This window comes from Pseudorca crassidens, chromosome 11, assembly GCF_039906515.1.
Source record: "Pseudorca crassidens isolate mPseCra1 chromosome 11, mPseCra1.hap1, whole genome shotgun sequence".
Classification (NCBI taxonomy): Eukaryota; Metazoa; Chordata; class Mammalia; order Artiodactyla; family Delphinidae; genus Pseudorca; species Pseudorca crassidens.
The window spans coordinates 80371834-80397712 of NC_090306.1; the positions used below are offsets into that span (position 1 = coordinate 80371834).

The 25879-nt window shown below is 43.9% G+C and overlaps 1 protein-coding gene across 3 annotated transcripts in view; it reads right to left on the reverse strand.

Annotated features, from left to right (window-relative positions):
- TMCC3 (transmembrane and coiled-coil domain family 3) overlaps positions 1-25879 on the reverse strand; it is a 266192-nt gene that overhangs the window by 43895 nt on the left and 196418 nt on the right. Inside the window, exon 1 of one of the 3 annotated variants that reach the window (XM_067697563.1) lies at positions 24450-24716. The exons of the other annotated variants lie outside the window; for them this stretch is intronic. Coding sequence (XP_067553664.1) covers positions 24450-24527 — 78 coding nt within the window. The 5' untranslated portion in view covers positions 24528-24716. Of the gene's footprint in view, positions 1-24449; positions 24717-25879 lie in introns of those variants that run through there. 3 annotated transcript variants of the gene reach the window in all.

Genomic DNA, 25879 nt, shown 5'->3' on the forward strand with positions numbered 1-25879 from the left:
GCTGATTAATCATAGCTGGGACACCTGAAACCTGGTGATCTATTTCTTGCCTCTTATATCAATATTACTTATTATTATGTTTATCATGAGTATGAGGTATGAGTATTATGTTTATCATGAGTATCTATGAAATTTCTGATTCACCATGATGAAGCCCCAAGTAAGTGACTAATGAAGTCTGAAGGCAGAGGGTGTGTCATTACATGCCAGTGGTTTAAAGAATAACTATTGCTATAAGGCTGTCCAACATCTAGCTACCTGCCGCTTAGGGTTCTTTCACTTTCAGTATCAGGACGAGGGGACACATAAAACAGCACATCTGATAGAAAAGGAAATACAGTCCCACACATTTATAACCAGGGGAGGGAGATTCAAAGTCCTCCGATCTCACTACTTCTTGATCAAATATTAGAAACTTTAGCAAAAGAAGTCTAATAATCACACTTTCATTTATAGCAACAGCCTGCACCTTGCTGTTGGGAGAGAGAAGAAGACAGCTCCTACAGAGATTCCACAACCTTGCCCTGAAACCAGTATCTCTAAACCCATCAACAAGAAACAATGATGGGAAACTAAACCCCCAGCTTGGAAAGCACACAGCAAGCTTTAATTCAGGGAGGGTTCAATCAAGTTATAATTGCCTCTAACTGGTCCTCCCACAGGTCTTACAATTTACAGCTGTAATCAGTTCCACAAAGAATGTGCTAAATTTCTTTTCTACCTTTGAAGTCAGAATTCTCTCCCGCTAGGTTCTTACAACATTGCTGTTTTGATTCAAAAAACAAAACAAAACAAAAAAAACCAAGATACAGAAAAGGATGAATGAGTGAATAAAAAGCAAAGATGCAGACAGATCTTTTGGCAATAAGCACTGACCCCTCTGACCTAATGATAACCCAGTGAGATTGAAATTTGTAATGGAGACTGATGCCAGTTTGGGAAACCTTTCTGTTCCAGGGCACAGGATCCAAAAAACACATTCATCTGGTCAGACATTTTCCATACTCTGATTTTTATCTTTCTTGGCATGCTCTATCCTCCCCTAATAAAGTCACAACCCTTTGTTGCCATGGAACCCAATCAGACATGGAGCCTGTTACTATGACTGCCCCGAAGGTCTAAAAAAAGATCTAGTGACCAAAAGAACAGCCCTTTAAAAAAAAAAAAATTTCTAAGGCAAAGAGCTCCAAAAAGGACCCAACCCTTTTATTTCAGGCAGGTTAACTTGAACTCCTGAGCCAAAGCTAAACAGTGTTTCATAAAAATTTGTCCGCTGGGACCTTCCCAAGAAGATGGTTTTATAAATAAGTACCTGGCAAAGAGGATGAAAATATTCTTAGGATTTCTTCCTTTTTTTCCCCTTCCAGGTAAGTTTCCTGAAATTTGAGTAGCTGTTTAGCAAATAATGTGTCAATCAGCAGCTACCAAATTGCAATATTCATTTCCACCAATAATTAATTTTTGCCAAGAGCTCATGATTTCTCTGTAAAGAAGAGATAAGCTAAACAGTACAACCAACCCTGTGTTCTGTTGTATCTGGAGCTGGACGAAACCTGTAGGAAAAAAATACCTGAGACTAATAGCAGAGCTACTTAAGGAAAGAGAATTAACATTTGTTGAGTGCCTACCATGAGCTGTGCACTTTTTAGGTCATCCCGAGAACCCAGCAGCAGAGGCATTTCCCTGTCTCTGTTTTGCAGCTAAGGGACCAAGGCTCAGAGAGCTTCAACAGCTTGCTCCAAGCTGCCACATTAGAACGTTGTCTGGAGCCCAAAGCCAATCATTTGTTCACCCAACATCTATTTCTGGCCTCATAGGTGTTTTGCCTTTTGTTCCGTTCCTTGTTCTTTACAATAAAATCTGCAGCCTACAAAGCTTGTCTGTAAAGAGGGCATGGAGTCTCTCTTTACTGGAGCAAGGGGCCAGTTCTGGCTGTCCCCACTTATAATAACCACCACATCTGCCCAGCAGCAGCTAACCCTTGGGAGAATCATGAGCAAATGCCCTCCCTGGTCACTTACCTAAGTTGACATGGGCCAAACACCTACTACATCCCTCAAAAGGCTGGCTGCTGACAAGGCCTTCCAACCCTGGACTCTGTGGCATGGGGAGGACCAGGAAGCTCTAGGTACTTGTTCTTGTGCAACTTCAGCAACGAAGTAAAAGCCAAGCCATGAAAACTCAACGACAATTATTCTACCCAACGCTGGTTTTGGATACACAGCTTCGAGAAATGACTAGTAAGAAGGAATGTGGTAAAGCATGGAAGTTAATTTCAAAGTTGTATTATTAATCATAGCAGCCTTGCAGCTAAAGGTATTTTATCCATCTCCTCATATAATGAATACAACTACGTTCATTAAAAGAAATTTCAAAAACCAACACAAAACCATAATGAGATACCACTTCACAACCACTAGGATGACCGCAATCAAAAGATATATAATAACAAGTGTTAGCAGAGATAGGGAGAAAACAGAACCCTCATAAACTGCTGGCAGGAACAAAAGATGGCGCAGCTGCTGTGGAAAACATTCTAGCAGTTCCTCAAAAGGTTAAATATAGAATTAGCATATAACCCAGCAATTCCACTCTTAGGTATGTTCTCAAGAGGAATGAAAACAAACGCCTACACAAAAACTTGTACACACGTGTAGAGCAGCACTAATCATAACAGCCAAAAAATGGGCGCAACCCAAATGTCCATCAACTGGATAAATAAAATGTGATACATCCATGCGCTGAAATATTATTTGGCAATAAAAAGATATGAAGTACTGACACATGCTACACCATGGAAGAACCTTGACATTATCCTGACTGATAGAAGCCGGACACAAAGATCGCATTATATCTGATTCCATTTACAAAAAATGTCCAAAACAGGCAAATCGATAGAGACAAAACGTAAATTAGTGGTTGCCTTGGCTTGGGGAGTTTGGGGAGGGAGGCAATGGAGAGTGACTGCTAATGGATATGGAGTTTCTTTTGGGGGTGATGGAAATGTTCTAAAATTGACGGTAGTGGTGATTTCACAACTCTGTGAGTATACGTAAGTCATTCACTTGTACACTTTAAAATGGGTCAATTGTATGGTATATGAATTATATCTCAATAAAGCTGTTATTTTTTTTTTAAAAGGAAAAACCAACACAACTCCTTTTTGGTTTTTGGTTGTCCTATTAAATAAAAAATAACCCAACTGACAAGACCACCTGACCCTGGACAAGTTACTTTGTCTCTGGAGTCTCTGTACCTTTTTAAGGAAACAAGGCTCATGCCTGAACCCGATGTTCTCTTCTGCTGCCCCATGAGCAAAAGAATCTGACTTTTTGAGGGGAAAAACCACGTGGCGGAAACCTCTCAGGTAGTGTTCAAACAGGGGAATCAGACCCCATCTGTCAGCCAGGCCAAGCTCCATCCCACTCTCGCCGACTCTCTTCAGGTTCCCTCTCCGGGTTCTTCCCTTCACCCCAGGCTCCGTGCCCCAGCTGATTCCTGAACATGTGCCATGTGCAAGGTTCAAGAACAGACTCAGGTAGACTATGCAAGGTGATCAGGGTTGCACAGCTGCACAGTAGCAGAGATGAGATTTGAACTCAGAACCAGAGTCTGAGCTGCTTCTCTTATTCCTACACCTGAGTTTTCCAAACTGGGTCCACAGACGTATTCTTGGGGTTCCATGAGTTTGCTACAGACAATTTACAAGAATGTGCTTATTTAGATGGTAAAAAATATTTATATAATTTGGAGGATCACAGAGATAACCATCTGCTAACCAAGTACCTCGAAATCCTGGGGTTTCAAGGCTTTCTGTATTTCTACTCACGCTGGGTCCAGGTATTAGTACTTCTTTAGTTGTCGTGGGTGGATAGGAAACGTGTCGGCTAACTGTATTGGTTTCCTAGGGCTGCCGTAACAAGGTACTCCAAACTGGGTGGCTTAAAACAACAGATATGTATTGTCTCACGGTTATGGAGGCCTGAAATCAAGGCGTCAGCAAGGCCATGCTCCTTCTGCAGGTCCTGGGGAAGGAGCCATTGCATGTCTCTCTCCCAGCTTCTCAGACATTCCTTGACTTGTAGTTTCCTCCACTAATCCTCTGTCTTCACTTCACCTTTCCTCTGTGCATGTCTGTCTCCAAATCCCCCCATTTCAAAGAACACCAGTCATGGTGGATTAAGGCCCACCTTAACAATTGACTTCCTTTTAACATGTGTGGACGAAGAATGTCAACTGCCACATCGGTAAACAAAGGATGGGGGCACCTAGAGGCCAGTGAGCCATCAGCCACCGCAGCCTCCCCCAACTTCGCACCCTGAGGGGATCCAGGATGGAGAAAAACAGGATACTAGTCCCAGATAAAGTGCATATCAAAGGAATGATTTCAACCAGCCCAGCCTCTTCCATCTTCCCCAAAAGAGAAAAGTGCTAAATTCATTAACTTGACATATCTGGTTTTCTTTAACTATGATCTCTTGATGGTCCAATTCTCGAGTTTTTGTTGCAAAAACTCCTATACCTCCTGGCTCCCAGCAGTCCCTCAGGGCTATCTGAGAGGCTGCCTCCCGGGCTTGAGTCCTCAGAAAGTCCGCTGAATAAAACATAATTCTCAACTTTCAGGCTGTGCATTTTTCTTCAGTTGACACATCATTGTCTCTGTAAAGACCCTATTTCCAAGGAAGGTCATGTTCTGAGGAGCCGGGGGCTAGGACATTATACAGGAAACACTCACAAGGACTACCACACTTCTGGTCACCTAGTGTTGCAGCTGGGGGTGGGGGGAGGTTCCCACACCAAACAGTTCTTCTCCATCAGCAGGGTGTCCTACAAATCAACTCCTTCTGACACTATCTACCCGGAGATGGCATCAGATCCCACAGCTTAAGGACTCAGTCCCCGGAACTGTCTCCTCCCCCGACTTCAGACACCAGGCTCAAGTCCACACTGTTACCTGTGCTTCTGAATGACTAGCTCTAAACTGGAGGTTCCCACAGCCCTCTTTTCGGGTTGATTAATTTGCTCGAGAGGCTCACAGAACTCAGGAAAACATTTACTTAATGGATCACCAGTTTATAATAAAAGGATGTAACTCAGAACAGCCAGACGGAAGAGATGTACTGGGCAACGCATGTGGGAAGGGCAAGGATATTCCATGCTCTCTGGGCACCACTCTCCCAGAACCTCCGCGTGTTCACCAACCCAGGGACCCTCTGAACCCCATCCTTTTGGGTCTCTATGGAGACTTCATTACAAAGTCATGACAGATTGAATCACTGGCCATAGGTGATGAATGCAACCTCCAGCCCTTCTCCCCTCCCCACAAGTGGGACTTAAAAGTTCCCCTGGCAACCTGCCCCCATCTTTAGGGGCTTTCCAAAGTTAACATAAACTCAGGTGTGGTTGAAAGAGGTTTGTTATATGAATTAACAAAAGACACCCATTTCACCTTTATCACTCTTATCACTTAGGAAATTCCTAAGGTTTTAGGAGCTTTGTGTCAGAAACACGGGGATGAAGACCAAATATATATATTTCTTACTGTAAATCACAATTATCACAGACTTCAACACATCTCTTTGAGGGGACAGAATTCAACCTATTCAACACTGACTTTACATATAAATGATGCAGAAATCCCAGATGAAAGTCAAACAATCTCACAATGAACAAAGGTGTCACACAGAATTCTTCTCACAGAGAAGTTACAGATTAAGCCTTTCCATATCATGGAAAATGATATAGGTAATAGAGTCATCCAAACTCAAACAACAACAACAACAAAAAACCTGCCCTGAAGTCACTACTATACCAACATTGTGAGTGACTCAGATCTGTATATTAAGTTAATGTCAATAGAAACTGCTATTACCTTTGTATTTTTTTCTCTGTATCATTCCGATTTTTTAGTGTATGTGCTGCTGAAGCAAGTACTACCTTTGCATTTTGTACGTATTTGTTTGAAATTTTTCACAATAAAACATTGGAGGAAAACTTCCTTAGACTCTTGATGAAAGCTGTTAACAAAACATTTCTTCTTAGAGAACACCTAAGTAAAAACACCAGTTAGGATCTTCGAATAAGCATTTCTCTACACAAGTGGAGAGAAGATAATTTTTTTTAAAATAAACTTATTTATTTATTTATTTTTGGCTGCATTGGGTCTTCGCTGCTGTGCAAGCGCTTCCTCTAGTTGCCACAAGCGGGGGCTACTCTTTGTTGCAGTGCGCGGGCTTCTCATTGTGGTGGCTTCTGATGTGGAGCACGGGCTCTAGGCACGTGGGTTTCAGTAATTGTGACACATAGGCTCAGTAGTTGTGGCTCACGGGCTCTAGACCGCAGGCTCAGTAGTTGTGGCACACAGGCTTAGTTGCTCCACAGCATGTGGGATCCCAGACCAGGGCTCGAACCTGTGTCCCCTGCATTGGCAGGTGGATTCTTAACCACTGTGCCATCAGGGAAGTCCCTTAAATTTTAAAATATGGAAATAAGAGTACATTACTTGTCTTCCCTACTGAGATCTATTTAAATAAGAAATGTAGCCAATGCCTTAACCATTTGACATCCTCAAACATTGACCTCTGAACAGAAAAAGTCCTATGGTCTGTTGGAACGTGTGAACTCAAATATTACACTAATACCTATGCATGAAATCTTAATTCATTCTTTCCTTCCTTGCATCCTTCTATTTCTCTATCCATCCAAACATATACTGTGCATTATGTGTGAAGCCCTGGAGATACAATCCCTGCCCGCTTTCCAGGGGGAGAGAGACAAGCGAACCACACATGAGAAGAACACGAAGAAGGCTCACAACAGACTTGGGTACCAGTCTGGTCAGGGAGCACCCAGGCTGGGGATGAGCTGAGAAGGGGAGTCAGGGAAGACCCCTTCAGTTCAGGATCTTACAGAAGCCTTCAACATCTTTATAAGACAAGAATTACACTTATTTTTTCACATGAGGAAACTGATGCTCAGATGGGTTGGGCAAACTGCCTACGATGAGTCCACACAGTTTGTAAGTGGCAGAACCAGGATTTAAAAACCAGGCCCGTGGTCCCCAGAGCCCTGACACTGAGCTGCCCCTCTGAGCTCTAACACGCCAAAGAAGGGCTTGAAAATGGCCTGTCCTGAATCTAGCAGCCCAGGTGATCCTTGTTAAACATGAACTGCCCTGTGAACTGGCCTGCCCCTGCCTCTTGGACCTCACGTTCTAAATGATTCCTCAACTCCTTGCTCGCCCCGTCCGGCCACGTGGCCTCTTTGATGTGCCTCAAACACAACAGGCGCACGCGTGTTGCAGGGAGTCTGCATTTGCTGTTCTCTCTCCCTGGAGAGCTCATCCCCTGCACAGCTGAATAGCTTTCTTCCTTGGGCCCATCCTCAGCGGCATCTCTGAGTAGAGCTGACCTTGAGCCTCCTACTTGAAACTGCTTTCCTCTATCCCACCCACAGCCCACCACACACACACACACCTTGGGCCTCCCCAGCCCTCTCTTCCATGCTTTCTTTCTCAACATTGCATTTATCACCACTTAACATACCGTGTAATTTACCTATTGGTCTGGGCTCTCTGCCTCGACCTACCTGAATATAAGCTTGGTGAGAGTAGGGAAATTTCTTCTGTTCCCTGGGATGCCGGGCACGGAGCAAGGTACTCAACACGTATGTGTTGAATTAGGCTGAAAGCAGAATTGTTGCAGGCATGACCCATACCTGTACTGCTTACGCGTGGACAGTGGCCCGACATCTCCCACATGAGATGCTGCCGACTTGGTGGAAGGGGGTCAGAAGAAGCCAGCCCAGGGGCTACAGGGAGCTCATTCTTAAATCAGTGCCATGCAAAGGTGCCCGAGTGAGTCCTCTTCCCTGGCATGTGCTGAGGAGACGCATACACTACCCACCTGGATGCTACTACCCAAGGAGGCCCATCAGGGCTCTCGATCTCAAGGTGTGGTCCTGGGTGAAGGGGACACCTCAGACCAAGAAGTTAGGGGAAGTAAAGTGTAGCCTATGTTTCTGCCTTCTCCCAAAGTGCTAAAAAACAAAAAACTCTGCCTAGCCACTCAAGGAGGTCCTTATTCTCCCAAGTTAAGCTCCACCTGTTTGCAGAAGGGCTCTCTTCTTACACTGGCCTTTTGTACCCCAGGTTTAGGAAACCTCACCAAAGCTACCGAAAGAAAACCATAACGGTTCAATCCTCCAGGAGTTCTCAGACAGCAAAGGGTGGACTCTCAACCTGCCTACAGAGTGACTGCAGGAGTGAGATGTTCTAAGCATCTTGGTGTCTGCTGAGTCTAGAGAGGGATGAATGGTGAAGACCGAAGCACAAGAAAGATTGCACAAGGTCAAACAGCAAACGCATTCAAGGGGAGGGAGAGTGTACACTTTTCATCAGGGAGGAGCTCGTGCCACAGAGTGTATAACGTCTCCCAAACTCCAAATGCAACCTCAGGCTAATCCCTCGTATCAGTAAAAATCCTGGCCACGTAGATTAAACTGGGGTGAGGTGGGGGTGGAAACGAGGGTGATGCGTAATAATAATGCGAAAGCCCTAAGTACTGACTTCACAAAATCCTAAGGCACTTAAAGGGTGACTTTCATAAGTGAAATTCTACAAAGGAACCCAAACCACTGCAAGACAGTTTCCAAAAAGCAAACAAAACCTCACTGAGAGATGGGACTATAATTTCTGGAGTTTGCATCAGTCTGTTTTCTGTAGTTAGGAACTAAGGGTGTCTGGTTTGGGTTACAAAGGCAGTGTTCCACTATAAAAACCTGCTGGTTGCCATGACAACGAACAACTCTGTTCCTCCCTTTTCGGCAGCATCCTGCTTACATCTGAGTCAAATCAAAGGACCTATCTGTGATGCCCAGGGTTTAGTATTTCCTTTGCACGAGGATGTAACGATACATACACACACATATACTCACATACAAAGCACATCATCAAAGGGCTAATCAGAGGGGAACCAAAACCTCAAAAATGGGTACCACCTGTCCTTCTCTCCCAATCACATCCTACAAACATCTATCAGGGGACACTCATGCAGGAGAGTGTGAGCATGAAGGGAGGTGGGCCAGGAAGCCTTAACAGCGGACACCTACTGCTTCCCGTCTAGAGCCTCTCAGGGTGGACTCTGGGTCAGTTCTTTCCAGAAAGGCCCATGTGAGGTCAGGGCTCCCTGGAGCACTGCCATTTTCTGTGTGCAAGTCTGTCCTCCTGAGCCTGAGCACCTCCAGGGCAGTGCCCACGTCTGACCGGTCTTAGGGCCCAGCCCAGCGCTGAGCACCCAGTGAAGCACTTAGGACAATGAAGGGGGAACTGGAATAAGGCAGCCTCTCCTCATATTTTCTACGGAGACCTCAAGTTGGAACACATCCTGCTTCAAATCATCCCTGCCTAGGAAGAAAGCCAGGGAATTCTAGATCCATGCTCTAGGGTGTGCAGCGTGGGACCTACAATGCAGCGCTGCTACTGGTTTCTGTCACTGGGGTCACAAGTCTTGACCACTGACCCTTCCCCAGACCTGGGGCAAAACAAAGAGTAAATGAGAAAGTTATAGCATTACTGTGGTTTATCTTCTCCTTTTCAGGACAAAGGCTGCTCATCATGTAGCTAGATTTAACTGCAAAACAATGTTTGTTTTAGAAAAGCTATGAAAATACCAAAAAGCCAGCGGAAGAAAAATAAAGCACCCAACGCTCTACTTACCCAGAGGTAACCAGTGTCTAGATTTGGGTTTCTATGTCACTATCCTTTCAGCGGTTGTTGTAGTTCTGCCTAATGGTTAGAGGCAAAGGCACGTGAAGGCAGACCAATCAGGGTTCAAGTTCCAGCCTTTCCATTTCTTACTGGTATGATCATGCTTGAGTTATTTACCCCTGTTTGAGCCTCAGTTCTTCATCCATAAAATGCGGATAACTGTACCTACTTTTTGGTACTGTTGTAAAAATTATCGTAACCCACGTAAGCCCTTGTCACACTGCCAGCAGATCTACTCACTTCTGCTAGCTTTATTCACGTTCTATTTGTATGTGCCACTTTACAAACAAAAATGGTATCTTCTGTGCACATATTTTGAAAACTTTTTCAATCAACGTAAAAGCATGACCTCTTGACATGTCAATGAATATACTGCTATAAACTGATGGCTTTAATTCTAAAACAAGAGCTTTGACAGACATTAACGAGAGTATAGATGCTTAAGTTCTTGGCGTGGTCCAAAAAACTGCCTACTAGCAAACTCAAAATAACTTTATATGTGCTTTCAGAAAAAATTAAAATGCGTACAAACTTTAAACAAATACTATTCAACATCTACATAAAATCTAACATCATTCTGAAAATCTTCTATGACAAATATTAAAACATGACTTTAAGAAATCACTCCTGTAAATAAAGTTACTTGACAAAGCTATTTAAGAATAGATGGTAAGGTTGAAGATATTCTTTTTCCTCTGCCCCAGGAATGTCACTTCTAAGTATCTTTCCTAGAGAAACCCTCCCACAAGTATACAGACCTTCTCAGAATCAACCTGCCTGTCCACCATTAGGAGAATGGCTATCAACAGACTCTGGTTTACTCATATACTGAAATAATGTACAGCAGTAAAAAATGGAAATCAAGTTGAATAAATGTATAAACACCATGTTGGAAAAAATAACCAGTTACAAAAGATTGCATTTATATAAATATTTAATCCAAAATACAAACTATACATTGCTTACGGATTCTCGCAATGTATAAAAACATACAAAGGAATGAAACACAACAAATTCAGCTTACAGAGACCTCTGAGGAAATAGGAAGGGAGAAGACATCCAGACATTGTATCTGGGACCATTTATCTCTTAAAAACAAGTGACAGAAATCTGGTGTAAACATGGCAAAATGTTAACACCTGTTACATCTAGGAGGTAGGTCTATGAGCACCACACTTTAAAAAAAGGTCTTCTCCATATCTGAAGCATTTGGTAATTAAAAATAAAGTTGTCTACTATTTAACCAGAACTTTGGTTAATGATTTGACACAGGTTTTCCTCATGCTCAGAACATCCTTCCCTGGTTTACTTTTAAAATATGGTGTAAGTTGCTGTTTCTGATGGGCCATTTCATTACCATATAATTTTGGAATCTGATGTCACTGCATTTACTTCCATAGGACATTAACTTCAACCTTAAATTAAATTTAACAAGCAAAGCAAGCATAAACTTAAGAAAATTAAAATCCACTGAGAGTTTAATAAGCTAGCTGCCCTAGAAAAACATCCAGGCTCATTTTAGGCTACTGTACAAATAAACTAAGGAGCAATTACTTTAAAGAATTATTTACTAACAAAGTAATTGTGATTTCTGAAATGTCCAAAGTATCACAAAATAAAATAATCTTTGTATACAGATTTAGTATCTCTGTCTTTCAACAATATATGTATTATTCTTATTTAGCAAATCTGTTACCATTAAAATCACCCCAAATTTGCAACAAATTATTTCAAAAATGAAGGCTGAGAAGGCATCAACGTTAATTTAAAGGAAGCTACATAAATACAAGATTATTTCATTCATCTATTTGCCCAAAGAAAAGTTTCAAAATATGTCTGTTGGAATGGTGGGCTCAGTTGCAAAACCATCCTTTAAACAGCACAAGGCTGAAGAGCTCTCCTTTTAACTCCTTCTTTAAAAATAAGAGCTTAGGGACTTCTCTGGTGGCACAGTGGTTAAGACTCTGCGTTCCCAATGCAGGGGGCCCAGGTTCAATCCCTGGTCAGGGAACTAGAACCCACATACATGCCACAACTAAGGAGCTGGTGACCCACAACTAAGGAGCCCACCTGCCGCAACTAAGGAGCCCGTCTGCCACAACTAAGACCCAGCGCAACCAAATAAACAAATAAATATTTCCAAAAAATAAGAGCTTAATTCAAGCCCTGAGTCCTTTAAAAACTTTCTTGCTATTAGACCATTTTTAAATGGCCAGAGTGCTAGTCAAATTTCTCGACAGAACTTAATGTTCCCACCTACCCAAACAGTAGGAACACTTCGGGATATTAGAAATAGAAAATGATTTGGTGTTAAGTAAGAGCCCTATGGCTCCCCAGGTTGTAACAAGACATAAATGGGCCACCTGAATGAAAGAAGACTCTCACTTTAATTCTGGTGCCCACGTAGCCAACAGATGCCAATTCAGTGAGTACCTCTAAACTGCTCAGCACATGAGGTAAATTTTGGCTGGCTTTATACAACAAATATTACTTGATAATTTGCTTAAGTCAGGAGGTTTTGACAAGCACAGTGCCTTTCCAAAATGAAAATACACGTAATAAAAGCACACTCATTCCACCATTAACATGCTCTTGGGTCAGCTTATGAAATGTTAAAGTGTTCATTTCGGGGCACAATCAACAGTTTCAACCTCCCTCTGTGTCAGACACAGGGATTATAAGCCATGTGAACCTCTCAATAATTAACTTAGGTGCACAGAACAACCCCTAAACATCTACTGATATTAACAAGCCACAGGAGTAACCTACAAATAAGGATAATTAAGCTAAACAAAGCAACAGCTCATTACCTACAAACATGAAATCTTGTTTTATTTATTTTAACGTGAGTCATAAACCAACTTAAATTCCTAGTACCGAGGACAGCATAAGGGTGCTATATACGCTTACTAAGTGAGAGGGCCACAAGCTTGAAAGTAGTCTGCTGAAAGTCATTCCTGCTCTTTCATCTCCAGAGCTAGGATGGTGGACCACAAGGATTAAGGCAGCACAGAGGGCTTAGGAAACAACAACACATACTCTTTATACTGTAAAGAATATGTAGAACTTGTTGAGAGGTAACATCTACTTCAAAAGAATTGAAAGCAAATTTTTTTTTTAAATGACAAACTTTACCATCTCTTCTCCTTTACCTGTTGGTCTTTCCTTACAGTAGGTGATACTGGAATCATGCCTGTTGAAAGTTTCTAAAGGCATGAGCTACAGTTCTCAAAACGCTCATTTCAAATCCTGGATGAAGGTGTGGGAGGGAGGGGGGATACCAACCCAGAATAAATGAACCAAAATTATAACCTTTGATTCAATACTTTTAAAACAGGAGAAAGAAATTTATAAAAATGAAACTCTACATATGGACAGCAGTGTATTTTTAAAGAGAAGTAACTATGCAAAAAATGGTGCAGGGATAACTATGTCATTTATGTGTAGACATCTTAAAGAGAATCAAATTCTAACTAGATCAAGATTAAAATACATAAAAACAAAAATCATAAAACGTATTTAAAAAACATGGTGTTTTGGTTTTTTAAAGGCTCTTAAAATCTGGAAGGCCATTCTAAGAATGACACAAACCTGTAAGCCCTAAAATTTTTAAATTTCTTCATGGCAAAGTCTGGTTAATATTTATTTGGTGTTTGGTATATGCTAGCTCTGTACACACACAACGTGTCATTAAATCAGTGTGGAAGGCAGAATTCTAAGAGAGCCCCCAAGATTCCTACCCACTGGTGTATACACCCTGTCAGATAACCTCTCCTTGTATATGAGCAAGACGTGTGACTATGATGGGATTTTACTCCCATAATTAGGTTACATTACATGGCAAGGGTGAAAGAATTTTGCACATTTAATTAAGGTTCCTAATCAGTTGATTTTAGTTCATCAAAAGATGGAATAACTGAGTGGGCCTGGCCCATCAGGTGAGCCCTCTGAAAGAGCCCTTGTCTGGAGGTAGTGCCACAGAGACGCTCTCCTATCGGCCTTGAAGAAACAGCCTACCATGTTGTGGAGAGGGCCACATGGCAGGGAATAGTAGGCAGCCTCTGGGGGCTGAGGGCCTCAGTCCTACAGCTGCAAGGAACTTAACTGGGTAAACAACCAGTGAGCTTGGAAAAGTATTCCAAGCCTCAGACGAAACTGTGGGCCTGGCTGACACCTTGATTTTAGGCTGATGAAACAGAGCAGAGGATGCAGGTAAGCTGGGTCTGGACTCTTGGCCCATGGAAACCGTGAGATGATAAATGGGTGTTGTTTTAAGTTGCTAGATTTGTAGTAATTTGTTATGCAACAGAAAATTAACAGTCAGAAATGACAAACTGGAAAAAATGTAGGTGCAAACAACCTATTTAATAAGAAACTTCTACAAATCAAACTAAGAGATGAATAACCCAATAGATAAATGGCCAGAATACATAAACAGGTAGTTCACAATAAAGACAAATGTTTTTTAAGTGTGTGAAAATATAATTAACACATTGTACTACAATTACATAAGATGTAACCCTTGGGAGAATCCGGGTTGGGTAGAGGGGTGGTACACGGACATTTCTGTACTATTTTTTTGCAACTTCCTGTGGGTCTGTAATTATTTCAAAATAAAAATTTAAAACTACAATCAACCTCATTCGTATCAGGAAAAATATAAATTAAAATGAGGTACCAGTTTTCACCTACCAGATTGGTGAAGATCAACAAACTTGACAGTACACTGTGTGTCGGAAACATGTGAGCTGAGGCATGTTCATACACTGACCGTAACATAAACTGTATCAGTTTTGCTCTCTGCTGCACAGGGGCGGTGTTCAATTTCACAATAGCATGATTTAAAACGCACACACCCTTTGATGAACAATCCCACGTTTAAGAATTTAGCCTATTAACATATTCTTCACGCGTGGGAAAAGAAGCATGCCAAGGGCAGTCAATGAGGTGCCTATAATAATCAAAGATTGGAAGTAATACAAGTATTCTTTAGTAAGGAAATGGTTCAATAAATTATGGAATACCCATATAGTGGAGTCCTGTACAGCAATTATAACAAGGTCGATTAATCTGCACTGATACGGATCAAGAGTAGAATACACTTTCCAGCTTCTGAAGTCCTGTAGAGCACACCCACACCCACTCCTTCGGTCAGTATTCACAAGCCCCAACTTCATACCACCCTCCATGTCTGGATAAAAAACATAACCATCCCCATGTGAGAGGATGAAGCAAGTGCCCAAGGCAGAAAGGGGAGGCACGGGAGCCCACAAAGAAAGGAGACCAGAGCTCAAGGGCAGAGAGAGGGAGAAAGACAAAGGTCAGATGAAGAGGCTCTGGTGTCAGGGTAAGAAGCTGGGATTCTGTCCTGCTGAAGGATTTAAAGCAAGATATTGACAAGACACTATGCAAAGCATACAGTTACTCTAAAAATAAAGCAGTGGTCCAGCTGGAGAAGCTCATGATCAGGAGACCATGCATGATTTCACGAGAGGTGTCTTAAGGTACCTCAACTTGAGCACTTGCGGTAAGCTGAGTCGCCCAGGCACACCCCTTCACCTCACGCCTGTCGATGTGCTGAGACCTACAGAGCCAGGAGGACAGCATGAAGTCCTCTTGAAACATGCCAGCTTGTGGGGTGGATTCAAAGGACGTACATAAGACATCTTCCTCACTTGGAGAAATATTTACAAGCAGATGTCTCAAGCATCTAGACAAGCTTTCCTTAACCACGTTCCTTTACAGCTCTTCACCCAATATTTAAGAATGGAGTCAAAGCAGCAAACTATTCGACTGCATTTCTTCAACCCTCCTCTGTCTCCTGTGCTTTTAATGGTTGAAGCTTTCGAGCACTTTGCCTGATGCCAATGCACAGCCTGAACAGCTCTTACTGAATGGGCCTCATATGTTCAGATAAATTAAAATCGATGCCAACTAGTGATTCAGTCTCAAATCGAGGCCACCTGTTCCAATTAGTGAGATTAAAATAGTACGCCACTGAAGCCGAGTTCCAAGCCTTCTGGATTATGACAACATCTTTACAAAGACAGAGAAAGAGGGACTTTCGGTCCCAACACACACTTGCACACACATGAGTAAATATACCGAGGTGTTGAAGCATAGCTTTCACTAAGGGCAGACTTTATTTTTGGACAAGTGCTTATATCAGATTTTCTGAGAAAGGATGCAGCTCAAGGCATCATTTAGTTTCCTTACGTTACAACAAGCCTACAGATACAGCTTAATTAGATTCAACTTTACTTCAGAGAAACACAGAGCTTAAATTTCTTCTCCACCCACTTTCTGTCCTTGCCTGAATCTCCCGAAGAATCCGCATCTCCTGGATATCCATTCTTTAGCCTCAGGCCTTCCCTCGGTCATGGGAAGACTAGAAACACAGCCTGGAACACAACTCTTGTCTTCCCAACCTCTCCCAAGTATCCCTACCCAGACAAGACTGCCTTCAACTCAACAGGGTGCACTTTTGTTCATCCCAAAACATTCAATTATTCAAATTTTCACAATCCATGAGAAGAAAATATATATATTTCTAAGCATTTTCTAGGCAGACGGTCTAAGAGAACTGTTTCATAAAGGAAGGGAGATGATACATGAACACCAGTGTTTTCCTCAATGATTCTGAATCATTTTAGGAGGACAAAAATGAAAGCGTTAAACACACAGAATCACCGGGAGCGAGTCAGTCCCTTGAAAACAGTCCTCAATCCAACACAGCTGCTTCAGTCCAGGAGAAAGTCTTGTTCTGCACTAACAGCTCCCTGACAAAGCTCCCGCATTTGCTAATCTTTTTCATCTGTGCTGCAGGCCTCAGAGGCCCAGACAGTATTCAGCTAGAGTAGTCACATGAATACTGTAAAGATAAAATTTTAAGGAGTGAATTGATTTAGAAATATTAAGTAAATAAGGGTACAGGTGGCCCGAAGCTGTTAGGAGGAGGCGTGGGAATGAGTGAAGTCTGGGGAACTCTGCGGTAGACAAAGAATGACTCAATGTCAGAACAACAAACGCTGTGATGGGTTTCCCAATGCCACTTCTCACAGTCATTCACACAGCTGGTAGGTGGAGAAGTTGACATTCCAGCTTGGCTCCAAAGTCCAGACTCTGAACCCTTCACTCCAGCCCTCAAATCTAGAAGTAAACTGCGTTAAGTGAGGTTGGGGATAAAAAGGAAAAAGTGGTTGAGAAAATTTAAGAAGTAAACCACTGGATGTGGTGGACGAGGGGGGCTGATTGACAGGGCTTCCCATGCATCCAGTTTGGGGGCTGGCTGTATGGGAAAAGTATTCATCAGGAATTGCGGGGGATTGGAGAGAACGAGTTAAGTCTGACGCACAGACTTCGAGGTGCCTGTGGAACATCTGGGTACGCTGGGGTAAAGCCACACCTAGGCTGGGCTCTCAAGTCAGCATGTTAAGACAGGAACCACACACACTTTCACTCAGGGAGGCATGTCCCTGGGATGGGCACTGGACGTGCCATCTCTCAAAAGGCCGATGGACCCCATCCCCGTCTTCCCCCGGGGTTGCAGCACATGACTATTTCTTCAGCGAAGAACCAGATGATGTTTTCGGTTTGTGTTTACAGGCTCTGTTATATGGAAATTATATATACCAAAGCCACTTGGTGCTGGAAGATGCTCTCAAAAGAGACTCACAGGAACGGAGAGCTTCAGAGGTGACAGAAGACTGGGGATGAATTCTAAGTGAAGTCCGTATATGATATATTCCAAGACTTCTGCATGTGGTATATGTTTTTTCCCACTACCCTTACCCAACAGGTAGAAGGTCAGACAAAGATGAACTCACTTCTCAAAACTTTATTTTGAAAAAAAAAAATGACAATAAAAGTGACCTCAGAAAAGATAATTTTTAAAAAGTGGCGGCAGATCCAGTGCAGCTAAGTAGTTTGATATATGAACTGTTACCCCTCCTCTTCACTCCAGCCCCACCAAAAATCTGGAAATAAATTCAGAAGGATAATGGCCCAACACTAAATCATTCAAAGTCAGCCTTTTTCACCTAAAAATCACAAAATTTTAAATCTGTTCATCAATTAATTCTCTACTGAAAATAGTTAGAAATTCCCATTTCACCCGAGTTCAATTTTGAGATGTTTATCACACGTAACTTAGCAATTAACTTGGTATTTAACAATGTTTTAAGCAGTTTTCTTTAAAGAAATTCTCTTCTAAGAGAGAAGCTGGTATAATGGTTAGTCCTAATCAGTCTGTATTAGTTACGTAATTTCACCGGTTACAGTCTGGCTGGATGTCACTTTCCTACTTCTGCAAGTGGAATGGTCTGGAGTTAATGTCTGAATTCTCCTTCAGTTCTAACACGGGGAAACCTTTGAGTCTAAGTTACCAACCCTCTGCCTTAAGTATGAGAAGCGTATGCCTTCAGCTCAGTGAAGTTCAAGTCCTACAGGGAGATCCTGTGAGGCCAGAACGTGACTCAGTTGTCACAAGGAGGAACGACCCTCGTGTACTTCAACTGCTCATCCTCCAGAGACCAAAGACCAGGTAGAAGATTCCTTGACAATGTCTTTAAATCATAAGCTTATTTAACAGCCTTGAAGATGTCCCCAACTACTGTCAAAATTCTTACATCTTAGGCATTATAAAAAGTTCATAAATCGTGCATTCTCCAAATGCTTACTGGGGACATACAACTATCTGCAAAGCACTGGCAAAGTGCTGTGTCCTAAGAATCCCGAGCGCACAATTTTGGCTGGGCACCCTGTGGAAGTTGAGCAATCCATCCCCAAGCAATCAGCAGGCTTATTAGGACTGAACTGCTCGTACTTCCCTGGTGGCGCAGTGGTTAGGAGTCCACCTGCCAATGCAGGGGACACGGGTCTGATCCCTGGTCGGGAAGATCCCACACGCTGCAGAGCAACTGAGCCTGTGTGCCACAAATACTAAGCCTGCGCTCTAGGGCCTGTGTGCCCCAACTGCTGAGCCCACGTGCTGCAACTACTTGAAGCCCGCGCGCCTAGAGCCCACGCTCCGCAACAAGAGAAGCCACCGCAGTGAGAAGCGTAGCCCCAGCTCGCCGCAACTAGAGAAAGCCCGCATGCAGCAATGAAGACCGAACGCAGACAAAAAAATAAAATAAGACTGAGCTGCTCTCCAATACTCAGCTCAAAAGCACAAGATTGGGAAGTGGTTAAAATGCCAGCTCTGTTATTAGATCTGGGTTCATCAAACCCTGGTTCCACCATTTCCTAATAGCCACAGGGCCTTGGACAAATTACTTAACCCATCTGGGCCTTAACTTCCTCATCCGTAAAATGGAACTATAAATAGGATATTGTGAGGATTAAGGAGGTAGTGCATTTAAAGTGCTTAATATTGTGCCTGGTGTATAGTAAGGAATTGGTACACGTTGGCTATTACCACCATTGCTGCATTCTTTTCTTCATTTACGTACTTTTTGCCTTCTTACAGAGGAATAATCAACACACACACTACATTCTCCTTCAAGTAGCATCTCCCTCCCCCAAGTCAGTGGAAGCAGCTGGATTATGTACAGATCATGCACAACTATGACGTTCCTTTTCTGAGGAATGTGAAGTCCTCATTCTGATTCACAGTACAGTGATCCATGGTTCTCTTCTCTCTCACCACCCGCCTCTCTGCTGAAAACATGAAAACACAGTTAAGAAACAGCAGGGCTGAAAGCTACAGCCTCTCCTAAGTTAAGACTTGGGCAATATCCACCTAGAAAGATGAGGCTGATTTCGGACCTTAAGAGCAGCCCTGGAAATCCAGGCGGTGGATCTGAAGCAAAGAAGTCCTGCGATCCAACTTGGGAGGAGCTGTTTTGGTGTTCTACAGTGGATGTGACAAGCAAGCATGCTGGTGGACTGCAGTACGCTCCGATCTAAAGGGAGAACCGGTGAGACTGCAGCAAAGCATCGCTCAAAAAACATGCACCGCATCAATCGTTCGTGTTGCACTTAAGAAAATTCTGACTTGGACATTCATCTATTCACCGTTCCTTTAATTAGCTCTTGAGAATAAAACAAATCACTGATTAAAAGTGTACTCACACATCACTTACTCAGCTTACCACTTCACCAGGTCAGTGTCACCTACAACAGAAGTTCAGTTTCCACTCACTCCGGTTCCTGCCCAGGGAGTAAGCATGCGATCATCAACTTACTACACCACTGCCCAACCATTTCCATGGTGAGAAGGGATCTGACATCTGCTTCTTCCTGACTGCCTCTGGCCATTACTCAACTTACTACACCACTGCCCAACCATTTCCATGGTGAGAAGGGATCTGACATCCGCTTCTTCCTGACTGCCTCTGGCCATTACTCATCGTGCAATTCTGGATCAATTTCCAAACCACAGCATGTATAAAGATGTACTGCAGGTAGCAACCATGCCCAACACAGGTTTTACTTCAGATGCTAGAGGCTACTTACTATCATCATTTCCTCCTGTAAAAGAGAAGGGTATTTCCTGGGGCCACAAGTATAAATAAGATACACTCACCAGATACTAAGTTTCCAGAGGGGCCAGACTGTTTCATTCACCCTTATATTCCTGATGCCTGCAGCTAGCCCAGAGAAGGTGCTCACAAATATTTGCTGAATGAAACTTCTTGCTCTCAAAGTGCCAGTGTCTATAGTTTATAAACATGTAAACAATCAACTGATGAGGAATGTGCAATGGAGGGAGGTACCAAATGCTAAAAGTGCCAGAAAAGTCTCTATATTCACAAAATTAGAGTCTTTTCATTTCCAAGCTTATGAATATGTCTTACATAGTAATAACAACAACTGGCCACTATCTATTGAGTTGTCACTGTGGACCTGGCATTTTTAGACATTACTCATTTATTACTCACAACACCTCTATGGTGTGGAAGAGGAAACTAAGACTTAGGATGACTATAAGGTCCAAGGTGACATGGTTAGGAAGCAGCACTACTAGCATAGAATCTGTCTTCTGCGGGCAGCCCAATGAAAGTGCTTCTGTAGACAGAACAGTCTGGTCCTTGCAGGCTAGATGGATAGAAGTTGATGACATCAGAGACCAAAGAGGAAGCTAACGTACCAGTTATCTCTTCCTGAGGTCTTAAGTGGCTAAACTAAGGTGGGATAACTGGGGAACATGGAAGGAACCAATTCCAGAGAAATGTCAAAGATCCAGTGGCATGGCTGACAGACTAGAGATGGGGGGAAGGCAGGCACTCAGGACAACTAGCAGTTCTGATTAGTGGTATCAACAGAGCAAGAAAAAAAAATTATCCACCTTACATATATGGAGAAAAACAGCTAATACCTGAGTATACACAACCATTGTTTTTACAAATTCTCTTATTGAAGACTCATAATCACTCCCCAAAGTAGGGATTATTATCACCTTTTATAGATGGGGAACTGGAGGCTCAGAAAGGTGAGACCCTGCTCCAGCCGTCACCCAGCTGGGAAGTGTGAAGAGCCAGAATACGATCCAAGTCTTCTGCTCCCAGGGCCACAGCTGTTCACCACTGATACCCAAGTGGCTGAAGATGGTATTTTAGGACATTTAAAATTAGGACTAACAAAAATTTGATTCAGACATAATTGATGAATAAAGACCAGTTGCTGTCTAGAAAGCAGACTGCCTATATTCTTAAAAAGATAATAGGGGACTTCCCTGGTAGTCCAGTGGCTAAGACTCCATGCTCCCAATGCAGGGGGCCTGGGTTTGATCCCTGGTCAGGGAACTAGATCCCACATGCCGCAACAAAGGGTTCGCGTGCCGCAACTAAAGATCCCGTGTGCAGCAACTAAGACCCAGTGCAGCCAAATAAATAAATATTTTTAAAATATAAATAAATAAAAAGATAATAGGCTTTAACTATCTAGGACATAAAAAAAGAAAGCAGGATTCTAATTACAGATGCTCTTTATTTTAAAGCAGAGGGATATTACATTGAGTGCATTGAGTTTTAACATGTACCATTTCTGAGTTTTACCCAGATGAAGTTTAAAAATGTGAACGATCCTGACTTGTCAGCTTAGAGACAACCACAGAATTCATCAGTTATATTAAATTTTCACTGAGGGGGGAAAAATTTAGGTTAATCCACCTGGCTGTAAAAATAGACTTGTACACTGTTAAAATAGTACACTGCCTCATTATTATTCCAGTCTCAAAGGCTTAAACAAGCTCAGCAAGAGAGATGTGTATGTTCCCTGTTTTCTCAACAAAGTATCAATTTTGAACTCAAAAAATGACCGTTCGGTAACCGAGAACTTGATCTCATAGTCTCAGCCCCTGCCTGGGAGGAATCTGCATATCTCTGAAAGTTTATCAGCTCTTCACATGCACCTCCAGTTCTCATTATAGTGTTTTTAGGGGAGCTCATTTACCAAATGAGTCCATAAAAAAGTTATTTTTAAATCCTGTACTAGATGGTTTATTGCTAAGTCAAGAAGGTGACATCAAGAAATTAAACCTTAATGCCACTTGATGTTTTCCCTCGGCATTATACACATTCGAAGTGTAAAGAAAATAAATCTTTACAGCTACATCTAAGTGCGTTCCACAAAAGAGGAATTAGAATCATCTAATGGGCTACCTGCTGCACAGGAAACTTACTGCTACCTTTCCTTCATTACAGCAGACTTATTGCTGCCTTCAGGACAGACCAAAATTACATCAGCCCCACTTGAGAAAGGCTCTTAGGAGTTTTCAAAAATGCCACTCATTCTTTCTATTCCCCACTGTCTCAACAATAAATACCCTAAAAGCAGACAGTCAAGAAGTTTAAACGGGGATCTCAGCGTCATCAGTGCTGTAGAACCTGTGATCCCTGTCCACTGAAGCTCTAGCCTTCTTTGATCCAATTTCTTCCAGCCCTCACCAGATTTCATTTGCCCAATAAGCTCATTTAGAATAATCAGTACATATAATGTCTAACTCAGTTTTAATACGCGGTCTATATAAAAACCAGGTATCTCCATGCTAACAAAACAATGTAGTAGTTTGATACTGTGGGTAGAATTTTAAACAAAATAAGAAACACCCTTCACATAAGGTTGCGGTCCTTTAACAGAAAAAATGGCTGTGGAAATGGAACAATGGCAGGTACAGGAGAGATAAAGTCTTCAGCTGACTTACACATCTGCTTTGCCACTTTCCATCTCAGTAGTAAAAAGAGTGAGTTTTGGAAAGTTCCGTGAGTTTTGCCAAATTGCTTAAATGGGCTCAGTGAGCCATCCATCCCTCAAAGATTACTAATCCTGTTGTTTACGCGAAGATCACCACAGTTGTGACAAGAGAAACCCAGCTTCCACATTTTTTTTCAAATCTGAAATTTCTTCTGTCAGCTACAACATTATGAGCCACCCCTCCCAATTACAAACGCGTTAGAAAAAGATCTTCACCTTTCTTCGCATTTAACACTGTATTCACCAGCAGCCATCCCTCCAAAAACTTCTAACTGTAGGTAACCAAAGATCTTTTATCAATGTTTTCTTCCAAATGGAGTTTCTAGTTATTTTCATGACAAACTGTATGGAACTTTTAAAGAAAGTTTAAAAGATTAAGAGAATTATTTGGGGGGAGGGTAGAGTGAACTGGATGCAGGAGGTAAGTATTATTCCACTAAATATATTTAATCCGAAAAAATTTAAATCATTCTGTTAAACTGATTAACCGATGCGAGCACGACCCTACCTCCGTGAACCTGATGCAGGGAGGCTGGCACTCAAAGGCTGAGATCGGACAAGTGAGCGGTCAGGGCAAAGAACACCCCCAGGTATCCCCCGCCCGAACAAATGCCAGGGTGGAGGAGCTGCTGTTCTAAACGGCACTTCAATCAGCCAAGGGGAGAGTGAAGTGTCGAGCCTGGACGATTGAACACCTCAGGAGAATAAAGGTATCCCCGAGGGACCAGCGCTCAGGCTGAGGCCTCCCTCTACGTTCAAGCACTGTACGGCTCGTCTCCGCTGCATACTCTGAAAAGCTATTTTCGCCCACAGCCAAAATCAGCAACAGCAAATTACCCTGCAAACAATGGAGAGGGCGCCGGCTCCGCACGGCTAAAAACTCTGAAGAAGCAGCGCGCAGAATGACTTTTCACTGGGGCAGAGCCGGGAGGAGCGGCCGCGGGAAACCGGGAAGCTGGTCCGCCGCCCCTCCGCGCTCCGGCCGCGCGCAGCGCGCGGGCTCCGGCCACCAGCCCCGAGCCCGAAATCCCCGACGGCTGCGGAGACGCGGCGGCAGCACCAGAGCTTACAAAGAGGGAAGGAGGCCGTCCTCCGCGAACACGGTGCCGCGGATGGCGGGATCCCCTCGCGTCCCCCACCGCGCGGCGGGCGCTGCCTGGCAGAGAGGGCGGCGGAGCACCGGCCGTCGGGGAGACCCGGGCGTGCCGGGACCGACGAGCGGAAGAGGACGGCGGGCGGTGCTTTGCGCCACCCCCGCCCGGGAGGGGGACCTGGGATCTCGGAACCGCGGGCCGGGCTCCCACTCCCCACTTCCCAAGCCCGTCAGCTCGAACTGAGCGGGGAAGCCCGGACTCGGGGCCGCCGGGAAGAGAGGGAGGGAGGCGGAGAAACGCGCAGGGCGACGTCGTTCCCGCGGGAGCCCAAGCCCACCCGGCCTCGCCCCTCGGCCGGGCGCCCCCACCGCCACTCCGCGCGCGCCTCTCACCCGGCTCTTGCAGCGGTGGTGCCGGCCCGGGTCGGAGTAGGTCCGGTCCACGGTGAGCGCCGTGTCGCTGCCCGGCATCTCGGCGCTCGCGCTGGGAACTTTCCCGGGGCCCCGTGCCGCCGCGCCGCGAGCTGCCTGCCGTGCTCGGGCTCGGGCTCGGGCTCGCCGGGGGTGAGCCTCGGCCAGGGGGCGGCGCGGGCTACCGCAGATGCTACAGACAGCCTGGCGGCCGCCCTGCGCCTCCACCGCCGCCGCCGCCGCCTTGGGGTGGGGGGGGGAAGGCGGGGCAGGGACGCAAGAGTCTCCTCCCCCTTCCCCTCTCCGCCCCTCCCCCTGCGCGCCCCGCCCGCACGAGACTACTCTCCAGGTGCTGCTGTTTGCCTCCCTCCCTGGCTGAAACTTGATTCCACCCCCTCCCACACTGCCCTTTTTCCTCAAGAGATGAGCGACATCTCCACTACTTGTTGACTTAATCTGTATGTTTATGATAAAAGATGGATTTTTGGCAAGATGTTGTGAGGCTTGCCTTAAATGCTTCCTTTCGTGTTACTCTTATTCCAAATGCACTTACGGGACATCTTCTATGTGCCAGGCCCTGGAGTAGGGACCAGAGTTGGGTTTTCTTGTTTTTTGGGGGGTTTTTTAAGCACATATTTTTCTTCTTCTGATTCCACTGAGCAAAGAATACACTTCCCCCTAAACAACGATCTGTGGTGTTGTGTATTTTAATTTTGCATGTCTGGCTCACCTTTATGTTGGAAGCTGCTTAAAAGTCAAGACATATCTTTTCAGTTTAGTATTCCCTATTTCCAGGGAAGAGTCCCTGCTCACAAGAAATATGGCGTCTAGAAGAGACATTCAGAACACCTGGTCTGGTTATGAAGGGTGTACTAGTGGGAGACTGAGTTGAAATATTTAAAGTGCAGTGCACATGACCAGTCTAGAAGGAAGGAGGGATGTGCTCCTCCCCTTCAATGCGTTGAGCAGGGAGGGAAGTGCAGGCAGAAGAAAAATACTGAGCATAAAAACAAGGGTACATTTGGAAAACCTCAAGTCATCAGTTTAGAGAGTCTCTTCAGGAACAGAAAGACGAAAAAGTAGGTGGACACCATGTGGTGCAGGGCTCTACTTTCAAGGCTAAGAAGTTCAGCCCTATTCTTGGGTATTGGTCAGCTGCTGGAGGTTTCTGAATGGGGACATGACAGTATCAGGATGGAAATTTAAGAAGAGGAAATATCTGATAACTGTGTGAAACACTGATTAAAGATGGGTAAGGGACACTGGTTAGAAGGCCACTGCAAAAATTGAAAACAACCTCAATGTCCTTCAGAAGGAGACTAAGTATCAATAAATTATGATAGGGTTTCCCTGGTGGCGCAGTGGTTGAGAGCCCGCCTGCCGATGCAGGGGACACGGGTTTGTGCCCCGTG